General features: G+C 37.0%; 1 protein-coding gene across 1 annotated transcript in view; it reads left to right on the top strand.

Annotated features, from left to right (window-relative positions):
• Window positions 1–25,636, top strand: part of Plxdc2 (plexin domain containing 2) — a 389,349-nt gene that overhangs the window by 186,190 nt on the left and 177,523 nt on the right. Inside the window, exon 3 of the mRNA XM_038334190.1 lies at window positions 15,802–15,948. Coding sequence (XP_038190118.1) covers window positions 15,802–15,948 — 147 coding nt within the window. The remainder of the gene's footprint in view (window positions 1–15,801; window positions 15,949–25,636) is intronic.

The raw sequence follows: 25,636 nt of genomic DNA, 5'->3' as shown, positions 1-25,636 counted from the left end.
GTATTGAATAACAAATTAAAGGCTCCTCTCTGGGAAAGACTAATTCTCCTTCTCTTAGCAAATTGCCTGCTTAGAAAAGCAGCGATAGTAGATTTACCTCTAAATTCCATGACTTCACAGGCTTTTAAATATATCACAAATTACAGTACTAGAACATTCAATTAATAGTTCCCACTTTTTAAATTTATTTTTGTTTTTGACCTATTATTTGATATCCACAAGCAACTCCAGTGATCTTGAGTGGTTATAAAGTACATAATTTATTCTATACTTTTTTGACAAAGACAGAAGCAACATTCATGCAAAACTCTAGTGGCTGTAGTGGGGCTGAGTGTGTGTGTGTGTGTGTGTGTGTGTGTGTGTGTGTGTGCGTGTGTGTGTGTATTATTTTTCTTTTCTTTCCTTTTTTTGAGTCAGGTAACATGTAGCACAGGTGGACATTAAATTCCCTATGTAGTAGATACTGGCCTTTTACTCTTCCTCTTCCCAAATGCTTACATTGCAGATACATTTCACCATGCCCCTGCCTATTTACAATATAATTTTCAAATAAAATTTTCTTGAATGAATATTTTCTGTTAGAACAAGAAAAATGCATTTTGTTTAGTTGGTAATTGAGTCCCAAACATCCAGGAACAATCCTGTTCTTCTGCATATGCCTGCCAGAGGCCATCAAATCCTGAAATAAGACTGAATGGTTCAGTTTGGTTACACATTTTATCTGCAAAGGAAATGGCATCCTTTCATAAAAATGGTTCCATTTTAAGTTTTGTAATTGACAAAGTATGGCATTATCACTGAGAAATTATTTAAAAATTCCAAAACTTGAGTCGTAATGGTTCAGTGAAAACAAAATTTCAAATGGATGCTAATGCTAACACAGAGACAAGTTTAGTTGCTATTGAACAAGAGCAGAAGTCATCAACAGCTAACATTTCCAAATCAGCAAAGGTATTGATATAACCTAATACTAATGTAGGCTAATGAGGTGCCTACATGGTCTGATATTAGTTTCACTGGATGTCATTTATTAATAGTGTGGCTTGTTGGGGAGGGCAATAATAGTCATTTAGCCACTGAGATTTTTCCCTGAATAGGTATACAATTCTTGGAAACTATTTTCCAAGATGAATGAATGGTGGTAGGAGAAGATCTCTTGACTATCTGCCTGGCGCTACATGAAAACACAGAAGGAAGACTCTCACATCTTGACCTTCAGTCTCCCAGACTACAGAATTATGAGAAAATAAATTTCTTAAGCGTATAAAGCACCAAATTTGTGCTGTTCTGTTATTCTAGCAGAAATGGTCTAAGACATTTGTACATGGATGGGATCTTATATGTGTTTAACTAGCTCAAAACAATGCAACACATCATTAAAGTGGTAAAACACAGATATAATTTGGATACTATGTCTGATATATGTAGTAGAATTTATAGGATCATTCTATGTTTATACCACTTCGGAAACATATAGATAAAATGTATGAAATATTTAGCAAATATTCTAGAAGAAAATCTGTTCACAGCCTCCTTTAATAAGGTTGTTTTCAATAAAGGAGGATAATCATTTTTTAGGATATTTTGTGATTTCTGTGGAATTCTGGGGGCAGTGGAGGGAATGTGTTGCCTGTAGTATGAAAAAGCCTGGGCTTGTTGACAGAGCACCATTCTGTTGACAGAGGTTTCTGTCACACCTGGTCCTGCAGTCATTCAGTCCCAAAGAAACATACAGAGGTCTACATTAATTATAAACTGGTTGGGCTAGTACTTCAGACTTCTTATTAACTCATAACTTATATTAGCCCATAATTCTTGTCTGTGTTAGCCATGTTGCTTGGTACCTTTTTTTGGTGAGGCAGTCACATCTTGCTTCCTCTGCAGCTGGGTCACAACTGCAGACTGATACTTTCCTCTTCCCAGAATTCTCGTTGCCCCATCTCTACTTCCTACATGGTTGTCCTACCTATACTTCCTGCCTGGCAACTGGCAAATCAGTTTTTTATTAAAAATAATATAAGTGAAAGGATAAAAGACCACAGCACTTGCTTGATACTGGCACTAGTGAAAAATCTACAGTTTTGATTATTCTATAAAAACAAGCTGAAGTTGTATCAAGATTGCTAAAACTGTAGGTATAGGAATGATCAGCTTCATACAAAGCATTCTGAGTCCCAGCTTGGAAATTTCAGCTAACTGGTGGTATTTGTTCGTGTTCTTGCTCAGAGATTCCAAGACTTGTCTGCATGTTAGATCACAGCAGTGTGCCCTATCCCAGATGATTATTTAATCCATCTGGTGAAATGGCATGCATTTTGGAATTTTTAAAAGGTCTCTAGGTGATTCTCTGTGTGTACAAATTTGCAAACCGTGGCTGTAGTTCAAAGGCATTTGTCGGCTCTTGGCATTGTCCCACCTGGAACATCTGTTCAAGTGTGCAGGGAGAGGAAAATAGCAGTGCAGGTGTTATTTGGAGAGGGACGGGAGTAGCTTCTTCAACAAGTCTGGTAGAGACTAAGCTCTTTTATCTGTGATTTATGTATGTACTGAGCTGGAGAGACAATGGTTCATATATTCTTGGATTTTTATAGCATTTAATATTATATATAGATATAGCAATTTCTCCTTTAATATGTTCACTGGTATCAGTTACTCAGAACTTTCTGGATTGCCCCAGTTTATACTGACTAAATAAACCTTTTCAAGGTCAGTTTTGAGTGCTACTCTTCTTTCATGACTGCAAAACCTTTTGAATTTTCCACAGTCTTTCCCACAATGGCCTCTTTCCCTTTCTTATAAAGCGACCTAGTTTGAGCTATTTTGGCTTTATTCTTGACCTATTGAAATAGCTTCCAGACCAATGTCTGATCTCCCTCCACCCCCTACCCTTTGCAGTTCCATCCTATTTTCTAGATTGTTCCTTGGAATATTGACTTTATCTTTTACCCCTAAAGGCTTTCTCCCTTTTTTCCTCCCTCCCTCTCTCCCTTCATCCCTCCCTCCCTTCTTTCCTTCCTTCCTTCCTTCTTTTCTTCCTTCCTTCCTCCATTTTTTCCTTTTTTTCCCTACCCCATAGGGTTAAGTGCAGACTTTCTGAAATGACACTCAAGGCATTATTCGGAGTAATTTCTGCAAATGTACTCTTGTCACACTACTACCCTCGATACAATATTGTTCTATTTAGTTCTGAGATCATGCCTATTTTCCTCTGTATATTCTCCTATGTTCAGACCAGTCTCTGTGTCCAGGATGACTACTTTAAATTCCAATTCAGTCTTTAAGAATAAATTCCATAGTTAGCTTGATTCTTGTTTATCTAATCACTAAAATAAAATAAGAATTTCTTCTCCTTGGGTTACATACTTAGTTTGTCATTGGTACATTGTGTATAGTTATTAGGAAGAGAAATATTTGAGAGCATATGCTATTGTATACTCTTGGGTTCAGGAAAGTAGTGCCTATATATCATAAGTATCTGTTTTTTATGCTCCTTAACTGAATACCTCGCACATACATATTCATCACATCCAGAACACTTGTTCATTGAAATGACACCTCAAAGAAATGCTTGTAAGTAAATGGGTCTCTTGACAAATTCTCCTCAACCAGACCATCTTAATTTGAATATTTTCTTGCATACATTTGGCAGGGAGGTCTTCTCACTAGTAGCTAGGAGAGAGAGAGCCAAGGACAGTGGTCTTTCCTTCATGCAATTTTGCAAGACAGAACCAAAAAGTAAAGCTGGCTTCTTGGGCTTCACTGAAACGAAAGAGCTTGTCTAGCTATCTGGTAATTTTGTTGCAAGATGTAAATGTCAGTTTATAGACTTGCGAGTAGTTCTGCAAAGTCAGCAAGACCATCTTACAAAACGCTCATTTGAATCTAGCACTGGTAATTTATAAATAAAATGACCAAAGATTGTGGCTTTGCTTATTGCTTTCTTTGATTTCTAACTTTTAATGACTCGCAGTGACCAAATCCTCTCCTCAGGCTCTGCCCTTATTTAACCTCTGCATTAGCTACCTGAATTTAACTAAGTTGCCAAGGTTTTGTTCCTCTGAGATGGGATTCCACACCAAATGATCACTTGACCTTGGCTTTGAAACTTTTATTTAGAAATCAGTGTGATGATTTGCATTGCTAAAAGTGCCTCTGTGGCAAAGGGAAGCACTTTAAGAGATTATCTAAAATCTATTGATTTTACCCTGCATATTAACAGAATGGTCTCCTCTCCAAGTGAGAATACAGCCTCCACCTAGGGGGCAGAGTGGTTTAATATGTACAATTACCAAACTGCTCAGGACCAGGAAAATGAATAATGTGTCAAAATAACCATAAATTTTTGAAGCTCTTTCTATGTCAAGTTATGGTCCCATCTGTGGAAGCAGTCAGCTCTAAGCAGGCAATGTGATATAAATTAAGTGAAACAAAATAATGTATATCTTTAAGCAATGCTTCAAGAGGCTTAAGGATTACTTATCTAGTCTCTTGTATTTTTTTTGGTAACCTTAGAGTAAACCAGCCTATTCTATTTAAGAATGAGGGTACAAATGGAGACAAAGGTACACTAGACAAGTGACCAAAGCCATTTGAAACCCACTAGCCTCAGCCCCTGTTCTGGCTGGCTGCAGAGAAATGGTGTGTTCATTGTGAGCACAAATGAGGTCCTGCTGAACCCAGCCCAGTGGCCTGTTGGGCTGAGCCTATTCCACAGTATCAGAGTCCTGAATTAATGAGGCACCTTCTTAAGTCAGCAAATATAAGGTATATTTGTTGCCCTTGCTCAGGCATGCACAGATGGCCCAGGAGATTTAAAACTTGGACACTTCAAGTATATCAAACTGAATGGTTGATAAAATGTATTCATCATTATCCTTATAATGTTTGATCACTAAAACAAGGCAAATGACTTGAAGCTGATTAAGAAAGATTTTAAGATTTGAGAGTAAATGATATATAGGTTTAAAAATAAGTGTTTTAATAATGTGCTTTAAAGCAAAATATAAGAGAATTAATGAAGATTAAGTAATGAAAACTAAAGGTGCCACATGCCCTTATTCCCAGCATTTGGGAGACAGAAGTGGAGACGCTCTCTCAAAGAAAAAACAAAGGAAAGAAAAGAAACACAGTAAAAAGAAAAGGAAAGAAAGAAAGAAAGAAAGAAAGAAAGAAAGAGCAAAAAATGGGGGATTATCATTCCTATTGCATCCAGTCAATTGAACAGTAGCATCTGTGTGATGTTGGAAAATACCCAATTTTCATGAACAGATAGGAGGGTTTGGGCAGGGAAAAATGTGACTAGGAGGCAAGGGTAAGAAGGATGATGTTCTTCCAGTCTCATTTGTGAGAAGGACTTGGGTTCTATTCTAAGAGTGATGGGAAATGCTCATTAGACCAGAGGAGTGGTGGGAAAGAAACTCTCATTAGAAAAGAGGAGTGGTGGGATTAAAGTTCTCTTCTAAGGGTTTCCTTTGATAAGGCAGTAGCTTACCTGCAGAGGCTAGAGTGGAATTAATCAACAGAAAAACAGGCAAACAGAGCTGACGAATAGGCTCACAGAGGCCACTGAAACAAGGGCAATTAATTTTCGAAGTAGTGACAAATGCTTGATATCTGAAAGGTATGATGGAAATGGAAAGAACATGAGCTTCAGGTCCCCACAGGAGTGCTCCCGCCCCTACCTTGATGGGACACCATGTGAGCTAGCTCATGTGTCTTAGCTTCAAATTCTTCTTTTGTAAAAAGCGGCTGTAATTCACAGAATTATAACAACTACTAAATATGTAATGTTTATTATATGTCAAACCAGAGGCTTTGAATATCAGGGACCCATAGGCGTTAGCTGCTCTTACTGATCAGGTGTCATAAATTGTGATTTACCTGCATTCTTAGTTTTTCAACAAAGCATCAGGACTGAATCAATCAGCAAGAGCCCACAGTGGTGGATGACAGAGATGAGTACCTGCTTCCTTGTTTAGTGTGAACTGTAACTTGATAGTTGAGACTGTGTGCTTCAGTAAATGTTCCTGAATAATGATGTAGGTGCCACAGTTTTCCATTGCCTTGGGCTATTTGACAATGGGAGCATATGAGACTGCTTAGTTGAACAGTGGCACTATATAACAGTGCTTGATTTCCAGCATGCATTCTCATGTTTATGCTAAGTAGTCTCAAGCTAGCACTGCATCTTTGACTACTTTTAAACTATTTTCCATTTTATGGGACTGAAAATTGAGGCTCAGAAAGCTATTTGCAAAATGACATGGAATGAAACATAAAGAAAGGGTCGGCTCTGACTCTAAAATTGGAGAGGGGTGTCAAGCTTCCTCCTACAGCCATATTCACTATTGATCTACACTTGCTTAGCCACTGCATGAACATACCAGGCTAAGCTTTTGAAGGTACAGAGACAGTAAGAAATGGAGGGAAAAGAAGTATTTCTGTCAGTAAGTACAGAATAGCACACGGGAAATCTGACCACTTAAAAGTATATTAATACATCTGCCATCTGAAATTCCAAACTGGAAAGTCTGGGAACTGTAATAGTTACCTTAGAATCAGAATGTTAGTTGAGTTCTGAGCAGCTGGAAGAAAGAATACAGCTTTTCCATGGGTAATGCTCATGTGAAGGTCTTAACTGGGTTATAATTTTGGTAGTGGCTTTCAGTACATTTTCTCCATCATTCTTTTAAAATTACAAATGATACTCATTTCAATCTCCCTTTCTCCCTCCCTCCTTCATGAAATAATTATATCAAGACAGGCAACTGTGGTCTTTCTAAAGTCCCTCCTGAATCAGAAGGCTTAAGTGATAATTTTCATTAGATGTAGAAAATAACATGATTTCTTTTAAAGGTGATACATCTGAAGCTTTTTTATAAATCCAAATTTAATAATGGAACCATATAGATATTTTACAGATTGAATCATGTTTCAAGCTCATATATTATAGTCCTCACATTCTATGTGACTATATTTGGACCTAAAGCATTTAAGGAATAATTATGGTTCAATGGGGTTATAGAGGTGGTTGATCCTATTTCTATATTCTTTTCACAAGGGAGAAGGAGGACACGCCCAACTTTTCCTTCATTTTGTGAGGGAGAGAATGATGCTTTACCACCCAGGAAGAAGGCCGTGGGAGACACCAAGCTAGTCAGATTTCTTTGGATTTCTAAGCCTGAAGAGATATGAGAAATCAGAACTACAAAAAGTAACCCTAACATTAGCACCGTAACACAAAAGTACTCAGACAATCAGTGTATTTCTAAGAGTGGACACAGCTAGAAGTATCATGCCACCTAAAATTATAGCACCGAACCACAGTGGCAAGAAAGAATAGTAGTTGTCCCAAAGTGCGTAGGTAGAAAATGAAACATAACAGGGCACTAGGAGATGACCTCCCGGAGCTATGAACACATAACTGTAGACAAAGGTGATAAAAAGCATATACTAGAAGGAAAGGGCAACTGTTCAGTAAGTGGTGGCGGCAAAACTGTGTGTCTGCCTGCACAAAGATAAGAATTGTTCCATGTCTCTCATTATTCAAAACAAAACAGAACAAAGTAACTCAATCAAAATTATTTCAAAAACCTCAACTTATTACCCAAAATGCCAAAACTGCTAAGGGAGCACAATGGTAGAATACTTCAAGCTGCGCAGATAGGCGGGGAATATCTCAATAGAATCTAATAGTACTAGAATTGTTCAAAGAATGGACAAATTTGACTATATGGAATTCTGAAGTTTCTGTTCTACAAAAGAGACTATCAACAGAGTAAAAAGAGGTTCCCAAAATGGGAGACTTCAAGGATAAAGAACTGCAAAACTAAACACACACACACACACACACACACACACCCCACTGCCTATCAATTAATGGGCCAATGAATTGAATGGGCACATCGCATAAAAGCACAAATGGCTAACAATTTTTTTAAAAATTATTTTATTTAATTAACATTGGTTTTATTTATTTTACATACAGCCACAGTTTCCCCTCCCTCCTCTCCTCCTGTTCCCTGCCCCTGACTCTCATCTACCCCCCTCCCCATCCACTCCTCCTCCATCTCCCTTCACAAAGAGGCAGGCCTCCCATGGTCCTGAGCAAATCACAGAATCTCAAAGGTGTTCGACACCCTTAGATATCAGGGGAAAAATGCAAACTAGAAACTACTTTGATTCTCAGAATGTTTATTCTCGAGAACATCTTGCAACAAATGCTGATGAGGTGACAGGAAGATTTCATTCCTGTTTGTGGTGTAAACTGTGTTGTTGCTATGGCAATCAGCATGGAGGCTTTAGCCACAAAACAAAATAAAATCCAATTCACAGGGTAATGGATAGGATCAGGAAATATCATATTAACTGAGGAAACTTAACAAAGACAAACAACATCTTTTCTCTCCTGCGCAGATCTTGGCTTCTAAACGTTAAATATGCTTATCCACATAGGACAGGTATGGGTAGAAGCCAGGAAGCTGGAAAGGGGTCTGTGAGAAGGGACAAAATGTTTTAAGAAGCGGAGTGAGGAGGGTGGCAGACAGGAAGGAGAAAGGAGACTACATGGGTGCAGGGGCAGGGAAGGGAAGGTGTAGGCAGGGCAGGGGAGAGGATATTACATGGGAAGAAACATGGACTTTGTGTTATTATTTCTTTGGTGATGTATTTACATCACATTCACATTAAGTTGAGAATTTTCTATTCTATGGTATTTTATTATGGTATCCCTAGCTAAAGCAGGATAAAGACAGTACAAACCCTAAACCTAGCCCACAATCCTTTTTAAAAAAAAAATATGATATTTTTATTGTAACATTTTGAATCCCTTTATGTACTTATTGTTTATTTGTAATTTTCCTGAAAAAAATACACTGTACCATGAATTACAGAGAAATACAATGTACTCTGAAATGAATACCCATTTTACTAATGACAATTACGCAGCACATTTGAAAATGGTTGTGCATTCATACGTTGGGACCCATAATGTATTGAGTTCTCACAAATGATGAATAACATACCATAAGATTCAGTACAAGAATTCCGTGAGTTTGTGCCAGTTCTGAGGCCAATTACAGCTTATTAAGAAGGATGATTATTCAGCTGCTGAAATGGAGGTGGTACTAATTATAGCTGGCTAATTCCCTGGTCATGCAAACTCACACTTTCCTTTCTTTCCAAAAGAATGACGTAAATCAGACTGAGTGTTCTACCCTACATCTACCTCTCACTTCCTGTATTTCTCATGGCCAAACAATTTTAGGAACTTTGCTGAAGAGCACTCTAATTTGACTCTAGAAGTTGTAATGATACTTAGAGACAAATTCATCTTCTCAAACCTGTTCTTACATATCCTTTTCTTATGACGAGATTGGAAAAGGAGTGTGGTGTGGTCTTTATCTGCATCTCTTTCTGTGCGGTCAACGCTGTCATATACCATGTAGTGACAGCTACTGTAGGCTCTAACTCTTTTCATCCTATGTTTGACCCTACCTGAAGGATGTGGCTGTGTGGTAAACTCAGTGTACAAGAAAGGTAACATTAATGTGAACGGAATGGATAAGTGACCATAGTACTCTGTTGGTGTTCATTAAGGATTAAACCCAGGAGAAATAGAGTTTTGATGGCAGCCTGCTAGTTTGATGCCTTTGGGCACCCCTCATGCTTTGTTTTCTTCAAGTTTTTAGCTACCCACCAAACCCCTGCCCGTGGATGTCAGAATGTAGCTGACATTTTTCAGCCGGTAGACCAGACCCTCTCTGAAAACCTTGAAACATATCTTGGAAATAAAGAAGCAGGGTATACTACATGATTACTTATAGAATCATGAATACTTTCTTAAAGTATAACACTTGTTGAATTGTAAAATTGTAAAAAAACAAAAATTATAAGATCTGACTGCCCTTTAGTAATTCTTATATATTCACTGCGTAACACCACGCCCATCTGCGCTCTATGCGCCACCATACAGTTCATGAACCGAGCAAGGGACTGGAGACTAAAACACACAAAGACTCACAGACAGAGACACAGGTCATCCTTGATGCCAGAATGCCCCAAGAATGCCCCCTTTGTTGTTTCCAGGAGAAGCTTATATAGGGATAGCCACGCCCCAGCGAAACCCACCAGACATCACTCTCCTGCCATCAGGAACTCCCGAGGGTCTCATGCGCAGAGCAGCTACAAGCTGTCTCAGAGCAGAGGAAAACAAGTTGTTTACAAGAAATTCAGGATCTGGAGGTTCACAGCTCCCAACAATTCACTTCCACACTTGCTTTCAACATGTCTCATTTAACAGTGTGACCTACCTTAGTAACATGAAGCAATTTCTAGATAAATAAGTAGAAAACAAGAAACATATAAATGGTGGTGACATTAGTGATTATGAAAGTTCAAAAGGCAGCCTTTTAATATTTGATAAAATAGATATTTTCTTACATTTCTCTTAATGTTAAATTTAATTTTCTATTCATAGTACAAAATATTGAATTTTATATAATCAAAGAAGCTAATATCTTAAAGAAAATATTTAATTCAAATCTATAAAACAACTTTACCCTAAAATAATTCATGTTATTGACCTTGCAATTCTGTTGTTGAGTACCTTAGTGTGTTAAGAATTTTTCTTTAGGAAGTTTTCAAAGCATCTAATATATATATATATATATATATATATATATATATATATATATATATATTTTGAATTTTGCAGGCAAATGAATGGAGCTAGAGAACATCATTTTGAGTGAGGTAACCCATACCCAGAAAGACAATTATCACATGTACTCACTCATAAGTGGTTTTTAAACATAAAGCAAAGAAAACCAGCCCACAAATCACAATCCCAGAGAACCTAGACAACAATGAGAACCCTAAGAGAAACATACATAGATCTAATCTACAGGGGAAGTAGAAAGGCATGATATCCTGAGTAAATTGGGAGCATGGAGAACTTGGGAGAGGGTTGAAGAGGAGAGGAGAGGCAAGGAGGGAAGCAGAGAAAAATGTAGAGCTCAATAAAAAATCAATTTAAAACAGGAAACATTAAAAAAATTCAGTAGATATAGTTGCTGTTCACAGTAAACAGCCTTGTTACTATTTATATGTTCACATTTTAATTCAAAAATTTACTTTTAAAATTACATTCATTGATCAAAATGCATGTAAATTTTCAAAGACTGAGATTTTTTTATGGGAAATCTAGAATTTTCTAGTGTTTTGTGTAAATACAAAGAAAAATTTCCAATTTTATGTAATGTGTTAAGGATGAAAATTTCAGCTAATAATTTTTGAAAAGGCTATTTCCTCTAGATTCCATTACTCAAAAATAACCCAGTTAATATATGTTTAATATATTCTACAGACATAACATATATTAATTATAGATGTATCTATATACATACATAAATGAACGTGTATAATCAGACAGGATCAAGAAGGAAGTAACTAAAAATACACATTCGCACTTAAGTAAATGTTATTTTATAAAATGTAGCTGTCCATAAGCATTATAGTGAGGAAAGTAATGAGTTTAATATTTTTCTACTGGCCTTTGGTGACATGCATGCAACAATAAATATTCAGTTTCAGATTTCCGCCTCCAATGGTGACCTTACAAAAATTAAATTTTTTTCCAAGTGTTTCTATGATTTCAGGTTCATCTATTAATTAACAGCTATGAATCACAGGCTAATCATGCCAGTATATTAATTATTGTTTGATCACAATACCTAACAGAAACAGAAACAACCCATGGAAAGGCTTATTTGGGTCATTGTTTTTTAGGACATGAATTCATTTTAACAGTGAAGGAATGGTAGGGTATCTCACTTCATGGGGCAGGGTCATGTGGAAGAGACCGTTCCATCTTAGTGGCTCAGGAAGCAGCAGACAAGGCAGGACACAGGGCTGCTCATAGCGACTTACCTCCTTCATCTAAGCTTCATCTCCTAAAGGCTCCACAAGCTTACCAAATAGTGCAATCAGCTGGAGAACACGCATTCTAGACATGAGCCTGTGAGGGGCATTTAACAGTCAGTACATAACAATTTGAATATTATTATTATATATTCATGTTGGAAAGAAATTATATGCCTGCTTATAATTGTAGTGACCTCATGTGACTTTTTTTGAAGTCTTCTTGTCACAGAGTCAGTCAGACCTTTGGCCATAGCTTCTGCATGCCTACACACAGCTAATTACTCACTGGAATCGCTGGGATGGGCAGTTTAATTACCCATTTGATATGAAAGTAGGTATTATATGTTCCAGAATTTCACATTGGTGATATATTTTCTCTATATCTACATCTATTAGAAAGATACTACCTTGTATTTAAAATATAACTTGGTAGAAGAAAAAAATTGAGTCACAAGTTCATTTTCCAATCTTTTACAGATGCTGTTTCCATGGAATGTTATGATAGTGTTAGATTATCCAATGTTTTCTTACTGTTTTATAATCTGCTTTGTCTGTTTTGAATACCTATACAATTGCTCTTTGAGCCAAATGCCGTGATTCACACCTATAATGATAGAGCTAGCACTTAGGACATTGCCATGAGGTCTAGGCTATCTTAAGCTATTTAGTGGATTCCAGCAAATGTGTGCCAAAAAAGAGAAGAGGGGAGGAATTATCACAGGAAAATTCACAGTATACAGCTTTGTTGCAAATTCTGAGGACTTTTCCCAAGGAAAGAGAGAGAATGAGGGAAAGGGGAAGAGAAAAGATTGAGGGATGAGAAGAGGTTCTTAGCACATGGATGGCTATACAATAAGTTCTCAATTTCCTGCAGTTCTTAACGAAATATACCCGGTATCCAGATGTCATTGCTGCATCTAGAAATATGCATAATCCATAAATACTGTGTGTAGTGATATTGCTTAACAGCCATGGCAGAAGAGAACACTGGGGTTGGTTGGTGTAGACTGATTCTTGTAGGATGCCTGTTGCTATGGCGAGCCATCCTCTGCATGTTTTGGAGGATGCCCTATGTTGCCCTACAGCTGCAGATTTGCAGGCAGTTGTTGACAACCTGAGTTTATAGCATTTGGAGTCACCCACTGAGCCATCTACTTTCAGTAACAGTTGGTTTCCTAAATGAATTGGCAAGTAGTCACAGCACAGTAGTGCTTTGCTTTATTGTCTCTGGTATTAGAAATAGTTTTGCTTTGGAGGAGAAAATAAAAATCTTTGTGCCCAAAGTGACTTTCAATAACTCTCAAAGAGTCATTATGCCTAAAAATGACAGAAAGTAGTTTGAATAATTTATTGATGCTAAAATCTCACATTTTTGAGACATCTATTTTATAGCTTTCCTGAGTGCCTGAGACAAATGCTTCTCTGGGGTTTAACAATTTGTGTGTCTACTTTCCTAGGTAAACAATAAATTGCTTTTATCTTTGAATAAAAGTTGCCATGACAACTTGGCAAAATTGAGCTATAGAAGTCAGTACCAAGTCTTTAGCTTAACTTCAGTGTTTTCAAGACCTGATATTGTTTTGAAAAATTCCAACTTAGCTGAAAAATTAAAGAATGGTCTCACATAGCCCCATCAGCAATATATATTGCAGCCAAAGTTGTGTATAATTTTTCAGATAATTCATTATCTTGTTACACTGTTATTAATCGTGATAACAAAAAAGTATTTGTTTAAATAATTACAGATATAAGGAGAAAACCAATTCTTTTAAACATTGACTTCTATCTTTATACTGAACTCTATTGTTAATTGGTGAAACTTTATGAATTACTAATTTCATATGAATTTTAAAACATCATATAATCAGTTACACAGTATGCCTATTGTATTGTACACGTTACTTTTACTCAGCTTATTACAGTTTATAAAAAAACTCATAACAAATTATCATTCATTGAGCATTTTCTCCAAAGTCATTTTTTCTAATATTCACTAAAACTAAATAAGTTAGCATTATTTGCTGTTCAGACCTGATGCCTTTTGACAAGTTGCGTAAGGCTCCATTTTTGCTTGGTGACTCCGTAGAATGCAAGAATTGAGTATGTGTTTGTTACCAAGACCTAAAAGGTCTTTAAAATCTTTTTTTCTGTCTTGTTTAAGTTTTATTATGAATAAGAGCCATGCTTTTTATATCAGTATTCCTCTATTAAAGTCAGGTACGAAAAAAGCAGTTGAACAAGTGCATTCAGATAATCACCTGCAGATAAACATAACCAGAGAGATAGCTTCTCTGTTAGTGTTTACCATTTTGGCCTATCTGGATGTTACTTTCATTTTCAGCAGTCTCCCCATGATGCCAAAATGGCAACTGTATCAAATCTCATATAGCTATCCTATAAGCAGAATAAGGGACCTTACATACTCTGAGCTCCTAAACGCCTTGCCAGTGGCCCATCTTTCACTGATGCTCACACATGTCCGTTAATTTTTGTGGCTGATAAAATAGCATGGCTCATTCTCCTTCTAATGAAGAGGTCTCAGCTGGAGAGCAGCAGACACTAGGAGACACATCACAATGTTTTAGTCCTCATACATTTTGTCATGATGCTGTAAAAGAAGGACCTGGAAATTCACAAAGCTGCGCATCATCCCAGCTTTAGAACATCTCATTCCCATGTCATGTAGTCTCTTCTATTCTTCTATCTCTGCAGAGATTTCTTGCATCCAAAACTTAAATAAAATTTTTCTTACAAATTTTATTAAATAAAAACTCAATTTCTGATTTACATCCATTCCCTTCAATATTTTTGTGTTGAATTGTATTGTATCTTTTAGGAATGATGCAAAATCCCTTTGAATATTGGTTAGATGTGAGCCTTCTTATACTTTCTATAATTAGTTTCTGTATACATTGACCTAGTGATCTGTGAAGACATACTTGATATTCTGGTTTTGACTGAATGGCTTGGTACCTCAGTTTTATTCTACAAACACTTTGATAATAAATGTAATAGACAGAATTCACTTCCAAAACATTATTGCCCAAATCAAAAAAAAATCTTCTCTATTCACTTTGCACATAGTTACCAAAATGTCAGACAAAATACATGTAAAAAATGAATATAAAAGCATATAATTAAACATGAAATTAGATATCTCTTAAAATGATGCATGTGACATGTCTGGCTTTTATTGGGTAATTGAGACCCAAGCAGAGAGTGCCATGCTTCCTGGCAAATGCTTACTTATCCATAAAGGAGCCGTCCTCAAGCCCCTCATAGACATCGTTGCATTTTGTGGCTAACACATGTATATGCTTTGTATTATCCAAGTGTCATATGCTTTTAAAACACTCACTTTCCCCACTGAGGTGGAAGCATGAGAAATAAAATCCCTGTACAATGCACTGTAATGAGACCCATAATGAGAATTCAAATAAAAGTAGGTTTTAATAACGCAAATTAAGCAGTTATCTGAATAACTAGTATTATTAACTAAATTCAGCCCCAAATATAATGTTTTTAAAGAATAAATTAATTTTGTTGTTGCTCAATGTAATGATAGCTCAGATCTTCACTATTTCTAAGTCAGATGGTTTTGTCTTGTCAGCAGTTAAGTGTCTACTATTACTATCACAAAAAAGATTTACATAGTGCACAGAATATAAATTTGATTGTAAGTTTTTTGTATTTAACTGTTTCTTCAAAAGAAAATAACTTATTTTACGTATTTAATTTTCATTTCAATTCACTTCTCTATGACTCTACTTAAACCATTTGTTAGATTAGGGATCACTGAAACCTTTAATTACAGAAGAGCTCTTAAAAATAAAATTAACAGAAACAGTTCTTAATGTTCGTCATTCTCCACCAATGCAGGAGGACACAGATCACAATTACTACATATCTCGGATATATGGCCCAACAGACTCTGCCAGCCGAGATCTGTGGGTGAACATAGACCAAATGGAGAAAGACAAAGTGAAGATTCATGGGATACTGTCCAACACTCATCGGCAGGCAGCGGTAAGTGCTTTGATATGCAATGTTTCTTCTCTTCAACGTGAGAAAAGTGTCTAATTAATACGTGGTTGTTTTCCAAAAACTCGGTTCTGTGACAGTCATGCACAACTACATATAACATAGTTTAAAAAGAGAGAACTGTTTGGATAAACTCATCTATTTGCCATAGTGTTTCTGATGGGTTACATATTTTCTTCCAAGACATAATTCATATTGGATTATTTTCAGTTTATGTAGCTCTTTAAAACTTGCTTGATCTTGAAACAAATCTCATACTTGCGCTTATTGTTTCTCATGTCAGGAAAATTAACAAAGTACTTTTGTTACTAGGACAATAGTGCTGGCCAAGTTAGAGGCTTGGGAGAAGAAACTGCGTATAAAGGAGAGAAATAATAGAGAAGGAACCCAGTGTGTATATAAGTCTGGGCTCATTGTTTACCAGTAGCCTCTCAGTGAGCAAACGATTTATTCTGAGGCACTGTTTTGGCACCTGTCAGGTAGCATGGGAGTGGTGTCTTCCCTCAAAGAAGAAAAGCAGAAGATGGAGAAGGATGAAGGAAAAAAAAGGAAAAGGAAAGAAACACAAATTGTATCAGACATTGTAAGAACTGTAATGTCAAAGTTCCGTTGGCCAGGGTGCATCAGTAAGGCCCCACAGTTTTCACCTCTAAGCATAAACACACACACACATAATGCACACTTTTATATATATACACACACAAACGTACAAAGGTATACATGAACACACAGGCATGTGAACACATAAAAAAACACATGTACATACAGACACACAAACTCAAGCACATGAGCACACACGACTGAATAGACACAAACGTACACACAAAAGCATACATGAACACACACACAGCTACACAAAGACACACAAGAACACACATATACACACACAGGCATGGGCACGCACACAGGAGTGCACACACAGGCCCACATGGACACCTACTGGCACACACACACACACACACACACACAAAGAGGAACAAAAGGCATACATGAACATACACCACAGGCGTACACATAAAGCACACATGAACACACACAGGCACATACAGACACTGATGTAGGCACACACATTGCTCTCTTCCTTTAGGTGGTACCCAAAGCTTTACTAACTTACAGGAGGAAACAGGAAATGGATAGCAGGGCTGCACTTAAGGCAAGATTTCCCCATATCTCATGGACAGTTTTGGGTGGAAAATTCTCTAGTAATATGCGTAGAAGCAGAATTTAATTTTAAGCCCTAAGGGGAGACCTGCGGATTTCTCCAATCTTATCACCAATTTATACAATTTGCAATCATGGGTTCACATTCTGTCAACAAATTAGACCAGAGAAAAAGCAAAGAATGATTTTGCTGGGGAAAGACCCAGGGGTAACTAACTAATACTGCATAAACAGGAGATAGAAAGAGAAAGCCAGATGCCTGAGCTCCCCTGAAGAAGCACTGCCTACCGTCTTCCTCTTCCGGATCCCCCAGAGTGAATGAAAGGAGGGACATGGCAATGTCTTACCTGGGAATGCAACTGAATGAAAAATTGCCCTTCTAGCACCATTACCTACAATGTCCATAATAGTTTGGAATCTTGGGTGTTTGTTCTAGAGAGAAAAGAAAGAGAGACATAAAGTAGATGTTTTCCTGTTCTCTTACAATATTTCAGAACAAAGTAAAACTTAGAAATATTTTGTTTGTATTTGACAAGTCAAAATTGATTCACATCAAATAAAGTTCCCTTTCCACTCTGAAAAAAAAAAAATGCTCCATTTCCTTTCTTCCTGCTCTTTTTTTAAAGTCATAGTCTACACATTTATGTAACACGTATTTATGATAGAATCTAATTTTGTGTGTCTTCAATGTTTCCATTATACATCTGTTTATGCTACATTTTCTTCAATCATCGTTTAAGATCTGTATAAGGCAGATGCTAAAGATTAACTTTGCAGTAGACAGATTAAAGCAAGGAGCCTGCCTTCTTAAATGCTAAAATTTTTATACAAACCCATATCACATAGCAAGCAATGAGATTAACATTCTACACAAAAAAAAATCTTACAGTTATTTGGATATTTTTGTCTTTTATTCAAAGTCACACAGTGACGAGGTGGCTGTTCTAGCCATTTCTGATTGCAAATATGAAGCCAGCCTGAGCTTGTTTCTTCTCTTCTGTGTTAACGTTTCATACTCGAAACTCTGCGGCTTTCTTCTATATTCTTGAATTCACATTACTTAGCATGGTGCTGGATGCACTGTTCAATTCAATAGCCAAATATATCAGAACCCTTCTATCCTGAAGCCATCAATAACATTCTCATTCGAAACTCTCAGAGAATTGCCCTCATCTTTATGCAAGGCCCTGGGGTTGGAAATTAGGAGACCTTGGCTTTCCCTCTCATTTTCCTCATTTTCTTGGATTCTGACCTCTCCGTACCTCAATTTTATAACTTGAAAGAAAGAGATAAAAATGCCCGCCTACTTATCCAGAGTTACTGTGCAATTAAAACAGAAATCATCACGAAGTGATGGATGCTAAGGACCTTAAAAGATTAATGGGATTGCAGAATTTTGTTTTTTGAATATTTCAATTCTTTATTATAATAATAATAATAATCTGCCTGGGAATGAAGCTCATTATAGTGTGCTTATCTAGCTTACAGAAAGCACTAGACTTGTGCCCCCGCACTGCAACAACTGGAAAGGTGAATATGGCTGCATCCTAAAACAGGGAGGTAGAAACAAGAGGCTCAAAAAGTGAAGGTCATCACCTGTGATGTAATGATTCTAAGGGCAGTCCGGGCCACACCAGATGGTATGTCAAAAATAAAATTAAAAAAATGTTAAAATAAAAAACTAAACTAAAGGGGGCTGGAAAAATGACCCCACAATTAGGAGCATGTGTGGAGCTTGCTGAGTTCATTTCCTAGCTCCCACATCAGGTGGTTCATAACCATTTATAACCCCAATGTCAGGAAATCTGATGCCTTCTTCTGGTCTTTTCAGACACTTATATGTACGCATGAGCATACTCGCACACAGACATTCACAACATACATGAATACACACATACATAATTGAAAGCAAAATAAATATTTTTCATAAAAAGGAGGACCACAACAGTTGAATCATGAAAATAAGTTATTGACTATTGGAATATGCAAGAAGGTATATGAAAGGACTGGTCTCAGTTCTGGGTACAGTTAGAAAAAGGAGCTTATGGCCAAGATGCAGAGTGCAAAGGGGTGAAAAAAACATCGTTGAGGACTTTAATTCAATCCTGTTTCTTATCAAAATGATACCTTGGGACCGAGAGGGTTTCTAGTTAAATTTACTAAATGCCACTCTTTCAGGAGGTAGAACAGGGTGACTGGAAGTCATGTAGATATGATAGGCAGTGGGGCAGGCTGAGCAGAAGACACGGGGACAAGATAGGAGTCAGGACAGGGTGCTCAGAAGTCACAGGTGATGTGGGATTCCCCTCTGTATGCTGTGAATACCATTGGTTAATAAAGAAACTGCCTTGGCCTGTTGATAGGGCAGAACTTAGGTAGGCAGAGAAAACTAAACTGAATGCTAGGAGAAAGGAGGCAGAGTTGAGGGAGAAGCCAGGGAACTGCCGCCGGAGACAGATGTGCTGAAACTTTGCTGGTAGGCCACGACCTTGTGGTGATGCACAGATTAATGCAGATGGATTAAATGAAGAAGTAAGAGTTAGCCAATGAGAACCCAGAGCTAATGGGTCAAGCAGTGATTTAAATAATATAGTTTCTGTGTGATTATTTTGGGTCTGAGCTGCCGAGCAGCCTGGAACCAACAAGCTTCCTCTAACAACACACAGTGATCTGATAGGAGGTGGGACAGGGTGAACAGAAGTCAAGGGGATATGATAGAAGGCAAAGGAGGGTGAGCAGAACTCACAGGGATATGGCAGGATGCAGGATAGGATGAGCAGACGACATGGGGATCTGATAGGAGATAAGCAACCTGCTAAGATATTGAGGACGGGTTCAGCTTGAACTAATACCACAAACTTTCTTATTTTTGTTAAAGTGGCTGTGGAAGTGCCTAAGTGGGTCTAGCAAAATATTCAAAAGCATAACTAAAGGCTAGATCTGTTCAAGGAATTGGAGCAGGGGACATCAGAATCCACGAGGTAACTTATACTACAATCGTTCAGGGTCTTTGGATACAATTGTGTGGTGCAAAGACATAAAAGTCCAGGGTTATGACTTAAATCAAACGGCAGCTTAGAGGTATCCAAGTCCCTTTTTCAGGGGACCAGATGCAAAGATAGACAGGTCAGCAGACTGACAGATTTAATAGTGGATGAATGGGTAGATGGGAGGGAGTGAAAAAGCTCAGGTCGAAAAATGGATAGCTATATTTGCTAAAGAAATTGCCTCCCATCTCCACCATTATCTCCCTGTGCTTCCTTCTACTGGGCAATTGTAATGTACGCTTGTCACAGATAAACACACACACTGCCTTGATTCTTTGAATGAGCAAGACAGCAGAATGAACCGCTTGGAGCACTGTTCTTTGTTCATTTCCCTCGATTTCAATGTGGTAAGGTTTGGAAGGAATCTAGATGGGCTTTTATCTGATGATTGTTTCAATTTTTTTTTTTAAAAATTTCCTCCATGATTTCTGTGACAACTCGATGATATTTAATAGAAAAGAATGACCTGGAATCCTTCCTTTCCACAAAGGTAATATAATTAGAGTAGTGCTGGCCCACCATAGTCCCTGAAGTTAGTAAACTTTGGCAATAAGTAAGGAAATGTATATTGGTAGTCATTCAGTTACTCATGTTGCTTTTTCTGACTATAGGAATCAAACTAGACTACAAGCAACCATAGATAGAAAGGCGTAAGATAGGATCCCAGTGAAATCCACTATGACCAGTTTTATAGATTTAAAAATAAAATGTAAGAGTTTGTCTTTAAAAATGTGCTTGGTGACCTGATGAGATAGTTCAGCACTTACGAACCCTTGCTGCTCTTTCTTTCACAGAGTCTAAGTGCTGTTCTCAGCCCCTACACCCCATAGCTCATAACCAACTATAACTCTTGTTTCCAGGGCCTCAGAGGCCTTCTGGCTTCCATGGGCATCTACACATAAGAGGTTTACACATCTATGCTCAGGCATAAACATAGAAATTTTTTTTTTAAATTAGTGCTTGAGTTTACATTTCAATTCAGTTAAATAAGTTTTCTACATTGAGGTTTTTGAGCAGGGAGGGACACTATTTATAAAACAAAAGGTAATCATTGAAGACAGTCTAATATATCCTGGGGTAGCTATGCTGGGTATAAAGTAACTAATTCTAGATACAAACATATTCACCTTTTGAAAGTCCTGAATGAGATAATCACTCTACATTTTTATTCAGTCCCACTGATCGTTCACATTCATGAGTGCTGCTAAAGGGGATACCCCTCAATCACGTCTCAGGCTTGATCAATACATCTCACACCTCTCTTATCTTTCATCAGAGATCATCTTCCTCTACATACTTTTGGTCATCTTTTCTGAGATGTTTTCATGAGCCTTTGCAGACATTCATGGTTTAATTTTAGATAGTAGAGTATAAAGTATATACTCTTCCTACTCTTCCTGGGGTTATTAGATGACAACGATTTTATATGTATCATGCAGAAAAAAAAACATATGTTATAGGGAAAAGTTTAGCAAAATATAAATGGAATATAATGTTCATTAGGAGTAAATACCAGAAAAAACGTATATAAGTTTTTCTTCATCATGGGCTGAACTTTAGGTATGTGTTGGGTATTGTTTTCAGGAGGGGGGTCATTCTTTTTTATTGTATCTCTTTAAGTGTGTGTGTGTGTGTGTGTGTGTGTGTGTGTGTCTGTGTGTGCGCGCGCGCGCATGAGTGCGCACGCATACGTGCACATGCCAGGGCATGCATACAGAGATAAGAAGATATGTTGCATAAGTTTATCTTTTCCTTTTATCATGTTGGTCCCTAAGATCTAATTCGGGTCGTCAGGCTGATATCAAGTACCTTTACTCATAGAGCCTTCTTGACGCCTCAGGTTGAGGATGCTCTTTACACTGTTGACAGGAATCAAATACCTTAGCTTCTGAAAAGTCAATAAATTAGCAAATGTAGTATGAGTATAAAATTTTAAATTTAAAAATCTTCAGGAAATCAGAGAGACTTTCATTGTATTATTTTGTAAATTTAATTTACCACTGTTTATAGATAGAAATAAAGTTATTCTACAGCAGAGAACATTACGAATTAAATTTCCACTTAGCCTAAACTTCAACACAGAATCAAGTTTTGAAATCTTTAAACCTTCTGATGAGCTTCAACTACAGCATTACAAACCTTCACATATGAACCAAGAAACAGCTTGTTAAAATGATGATTTAGGGACTTAGGATCTGCCTAATCACTCTGCCAGGAACTACTATGACCTTGAATGTGATGTTTCTTTAAGAATTTGATGAAAGTCCAATTTGATGAGTTTCTTCTGCCGAGGCCACACCACCCCAGCAGTTGTTTAATGCTTGGGTAACCCTGGGTAGCTTGTGGATTTCAGGAACTTCTTACGGCTTGTGAGAAACTGGATTTCTCATGTTTGTTGTTGTTTAGAGATGGAGACATGGTATTAAATTGAAGTTCGGAGAACATATTCTGTGGAGACCAAAATGTATCCATCTAAATAAAGTATAATACTTGTAGAGACTTGCTTGAAAACCCCTCCCCAACTTAGTGCCTTTTGGACAAACCAAAGAGTATTTGTTGAATTAGGGAGAAGAAGATGTGGTGATAGTTTCCTTAATCTCCAATTCTGAGGAGCCAGTACATTTGCTCGTGTTTACATTGCATTTTCAAGTTTATGAATACTCCCTTGATGAGTGTCACTCCATATGCAGAGTTAATTAAACATTAATTTGCTATGAACAAAAATTCTGGAGAGGTTAGAATGTCTAACTCCGAAAATCAATTGGATTGATAGAGTGTACTTCTCAAAAGACTAGCCAGTTCCCAGGTCTCTGTGTCTGAATATTGACAAGCTCCCTTACATTTTTACGTTCTAATGATCTCGGTTACTGGATTCACAATCCATGTCCTGTTGACCTGTCCCATAATGTGAGAATTGGTTATAAGATCCCATTTTCACAAATCCTACATAGGAAATGTCTTACTAACTATTCTTCCTGTTATATTATTTCATTTGGGATTTTGTGAGGATCGTTTGTTGCCAGGAAACAGAATCTGCATTAAATCAAAAGACATTTGCATTGCTGGTATCTATTCATACATTCCTCTCCATATTCTATTGTCTCTTTAATATTTCCCTGTTGTACAAACCCATCATTTGATCTTATCCTACTCATGCAGCTGTGCAGTCATGAATCACTGAGTAAAGGGAACACATTCTTAGAAATGTGTCCTTGGGTCAATCAGTTACTGTGTGAAGACTGTGGAGAAAGTTGAATTGAGTGTATAGATGAGTTAAGTAGGGGACCACTGTTTTGTCTGTGGCTGTAGATGGCTGGACCATGCTTGCACAACATAAGGACATGCTTAAATCTATAACATTTCATTTTCTTTAATGTCTATTTGGTAGATAAATGTATTTCTGTAACTTCTCATGTGAAAGGAAGATAATATAAAGAAATTATAAAAATTGAACGAAAGTTTGGAGACACAATCTCTGGATATATCTGGAATGACAAGAAATAGCAGCATGGTATTTCTCAGTAAAGGGTGGGGAGAAAGGAATAACTAAGCAGGCCAGGAAAGACATTTAGTATGAAGACAGAAGTTCACTGCTTTCCCACTCATCTTGCCATTGCCTTCTGCACATGGTACTTCAGTAGGCAAATAATTTTGTCCTGAGAAGAGCGGTCTCTGTCACATTCAGAGTTTCAAATTTGCTTTGCTTTGTCTTGGTGTTGTGAATATGTATTTTCTCTAATCATATTTATTCCTACATTTTGAACAAAATAGGAAAAAATAGATAGTATTAATTTGGACATGTCACTTGGCCCCAGAGAATCCTGAACTCTATACTCAGTTTCTATTCTCTTGTTTAGCAAACATCTAGAAATGTCTACCCTGGTCTCTGGCAGACCCACAGATAGCAAGTCCCATTAGACAAAATGAAATTTTTATACCTGAAAAGACATGAAGGTCTGACTATGTTTAGACTTCATGATTATAACTAGTTTTTGAAGGATGCAATCACTAATATAGATAAAAATGTAATTCTCAAGACAGTTTTGAGTTAAACATTTTGCTTTGAAATGAGTCCTGCTACAGTGTAATGCTTTCAACTCAGGACTTCTTTGCGGAGTTCTGTGCAGAGATAATTTCAGTCTTTTAAAAACCTGCAAATACTTCTGAGAGTTTCCACATAGCTGTCTTCTCATCCTATAAAACTGCCTTTAAAATAATAGCATGATAGTTAATTGTGTTTGTTCAATACTCCTAGTTTATTTATATGCCTTATCCTAATTTTACTCTTTGTACATCATTATCTAGCTATTATCCTTGTTCCCATACAGGCCCCATATAGGATTTACATTATATTTATTTCCCATATCTTTTCTTCTTGTAACTTTTTAAATTTTTCTTTTATGAGCTTGAATTTTCCTCTTGTTTAGGTGAAGATGCCTTCCTTTAGCTAGAACAATAAGATTATAACCTTGCTTTTCTGTGTTCATCATATTGGTAGATGTTGACATGGCTCAATTTAGTAGGCTCGAATCTTAACCCCCTAAAGCAAGAAAACTGAAGAGGGAGCCCAGCAAGAGCCAATCAGGTCCTCAGGGACTGGCCAATGTTATCATCTCACACTTAGTTGTGAGAAAAAGTTTGCTCTGAAACTAAGTTTGCCCCAACCCTTGCTGCTTCTCTTATATGTTCCTTCATTCATGTGCCTTATCCATGACTTGCTTCATCAAGAAGCTGCCTACCACACCTAAGCTCGACCTGAGACTGCCCAGATTCTAGTTCTATAAGAGATAAAGTTCTGCTATTTGTAATTACATAGACTCATGCATTCTGTTTCTGTGGAACAAAACAGATAATGCCATGCATGAACACAGTGTGTTTCATTGGATGTAACAACAATGTCTGCTGAAGGAGGCTCCTGATAATTTATTTATCTTTCTTCATTGCAATAATTACTATTAGCTTTTTATATGTAATAATTATTTTGTTGATCATCATACTTTTAATTATGAAGTTTCATATTCATCCTTTTTAAGTATAGATAAAATACTTAGCAATGTCTGGCACATTAAATGATAATTCCATTCCCCTAACCCTTGTAAACATGGTACTATGATTATTTCAAGCATCTTAATGTGAACATTGTGATATTGCTCAGAAATATTACCTGTAGTTCTGATATCAACTCTACTAAAAAACGACTTCCCTTAATTCACTTAATTCTTTTTTTATGAAAGCACCTGATAGCATGTTCAAATATTGAGGGAATACACAATTTAATAATTTTCTGCAGTTTATCAAGAACTAAATGAGTACAATTTTTATTTAGGAAACTAATCTTAAGGAACTATTGATGGGCTAGACACATTCATGAACATAATTCATTGTTAACCATTATTGACATAGTACTTAAAGAGATTTAGACAACCTTTAGTCATTTGATCCTATAAATCAACTTTTCCAGGATA

Source organism: Arvicola amphibius, chromosome 6, assembly GCF_903992535.2.
Source record: "Arvicola amphibius chromosome 6, mArvAmp1.2, whole genome shotgun sequence".
Classification (NCBI taxonomy): domain Eukaryota; kingdom Metazoa; phylum Chordata; class Mammalia; order Rodentia; family Cricetidae; genus Arvicola; species Arvicola amphibius.
The sequence above is the reverse complement of the archived record's forward strand: the minus strand, read 5'-3'. Positions and strand labels throughout refer to the sequence as shown.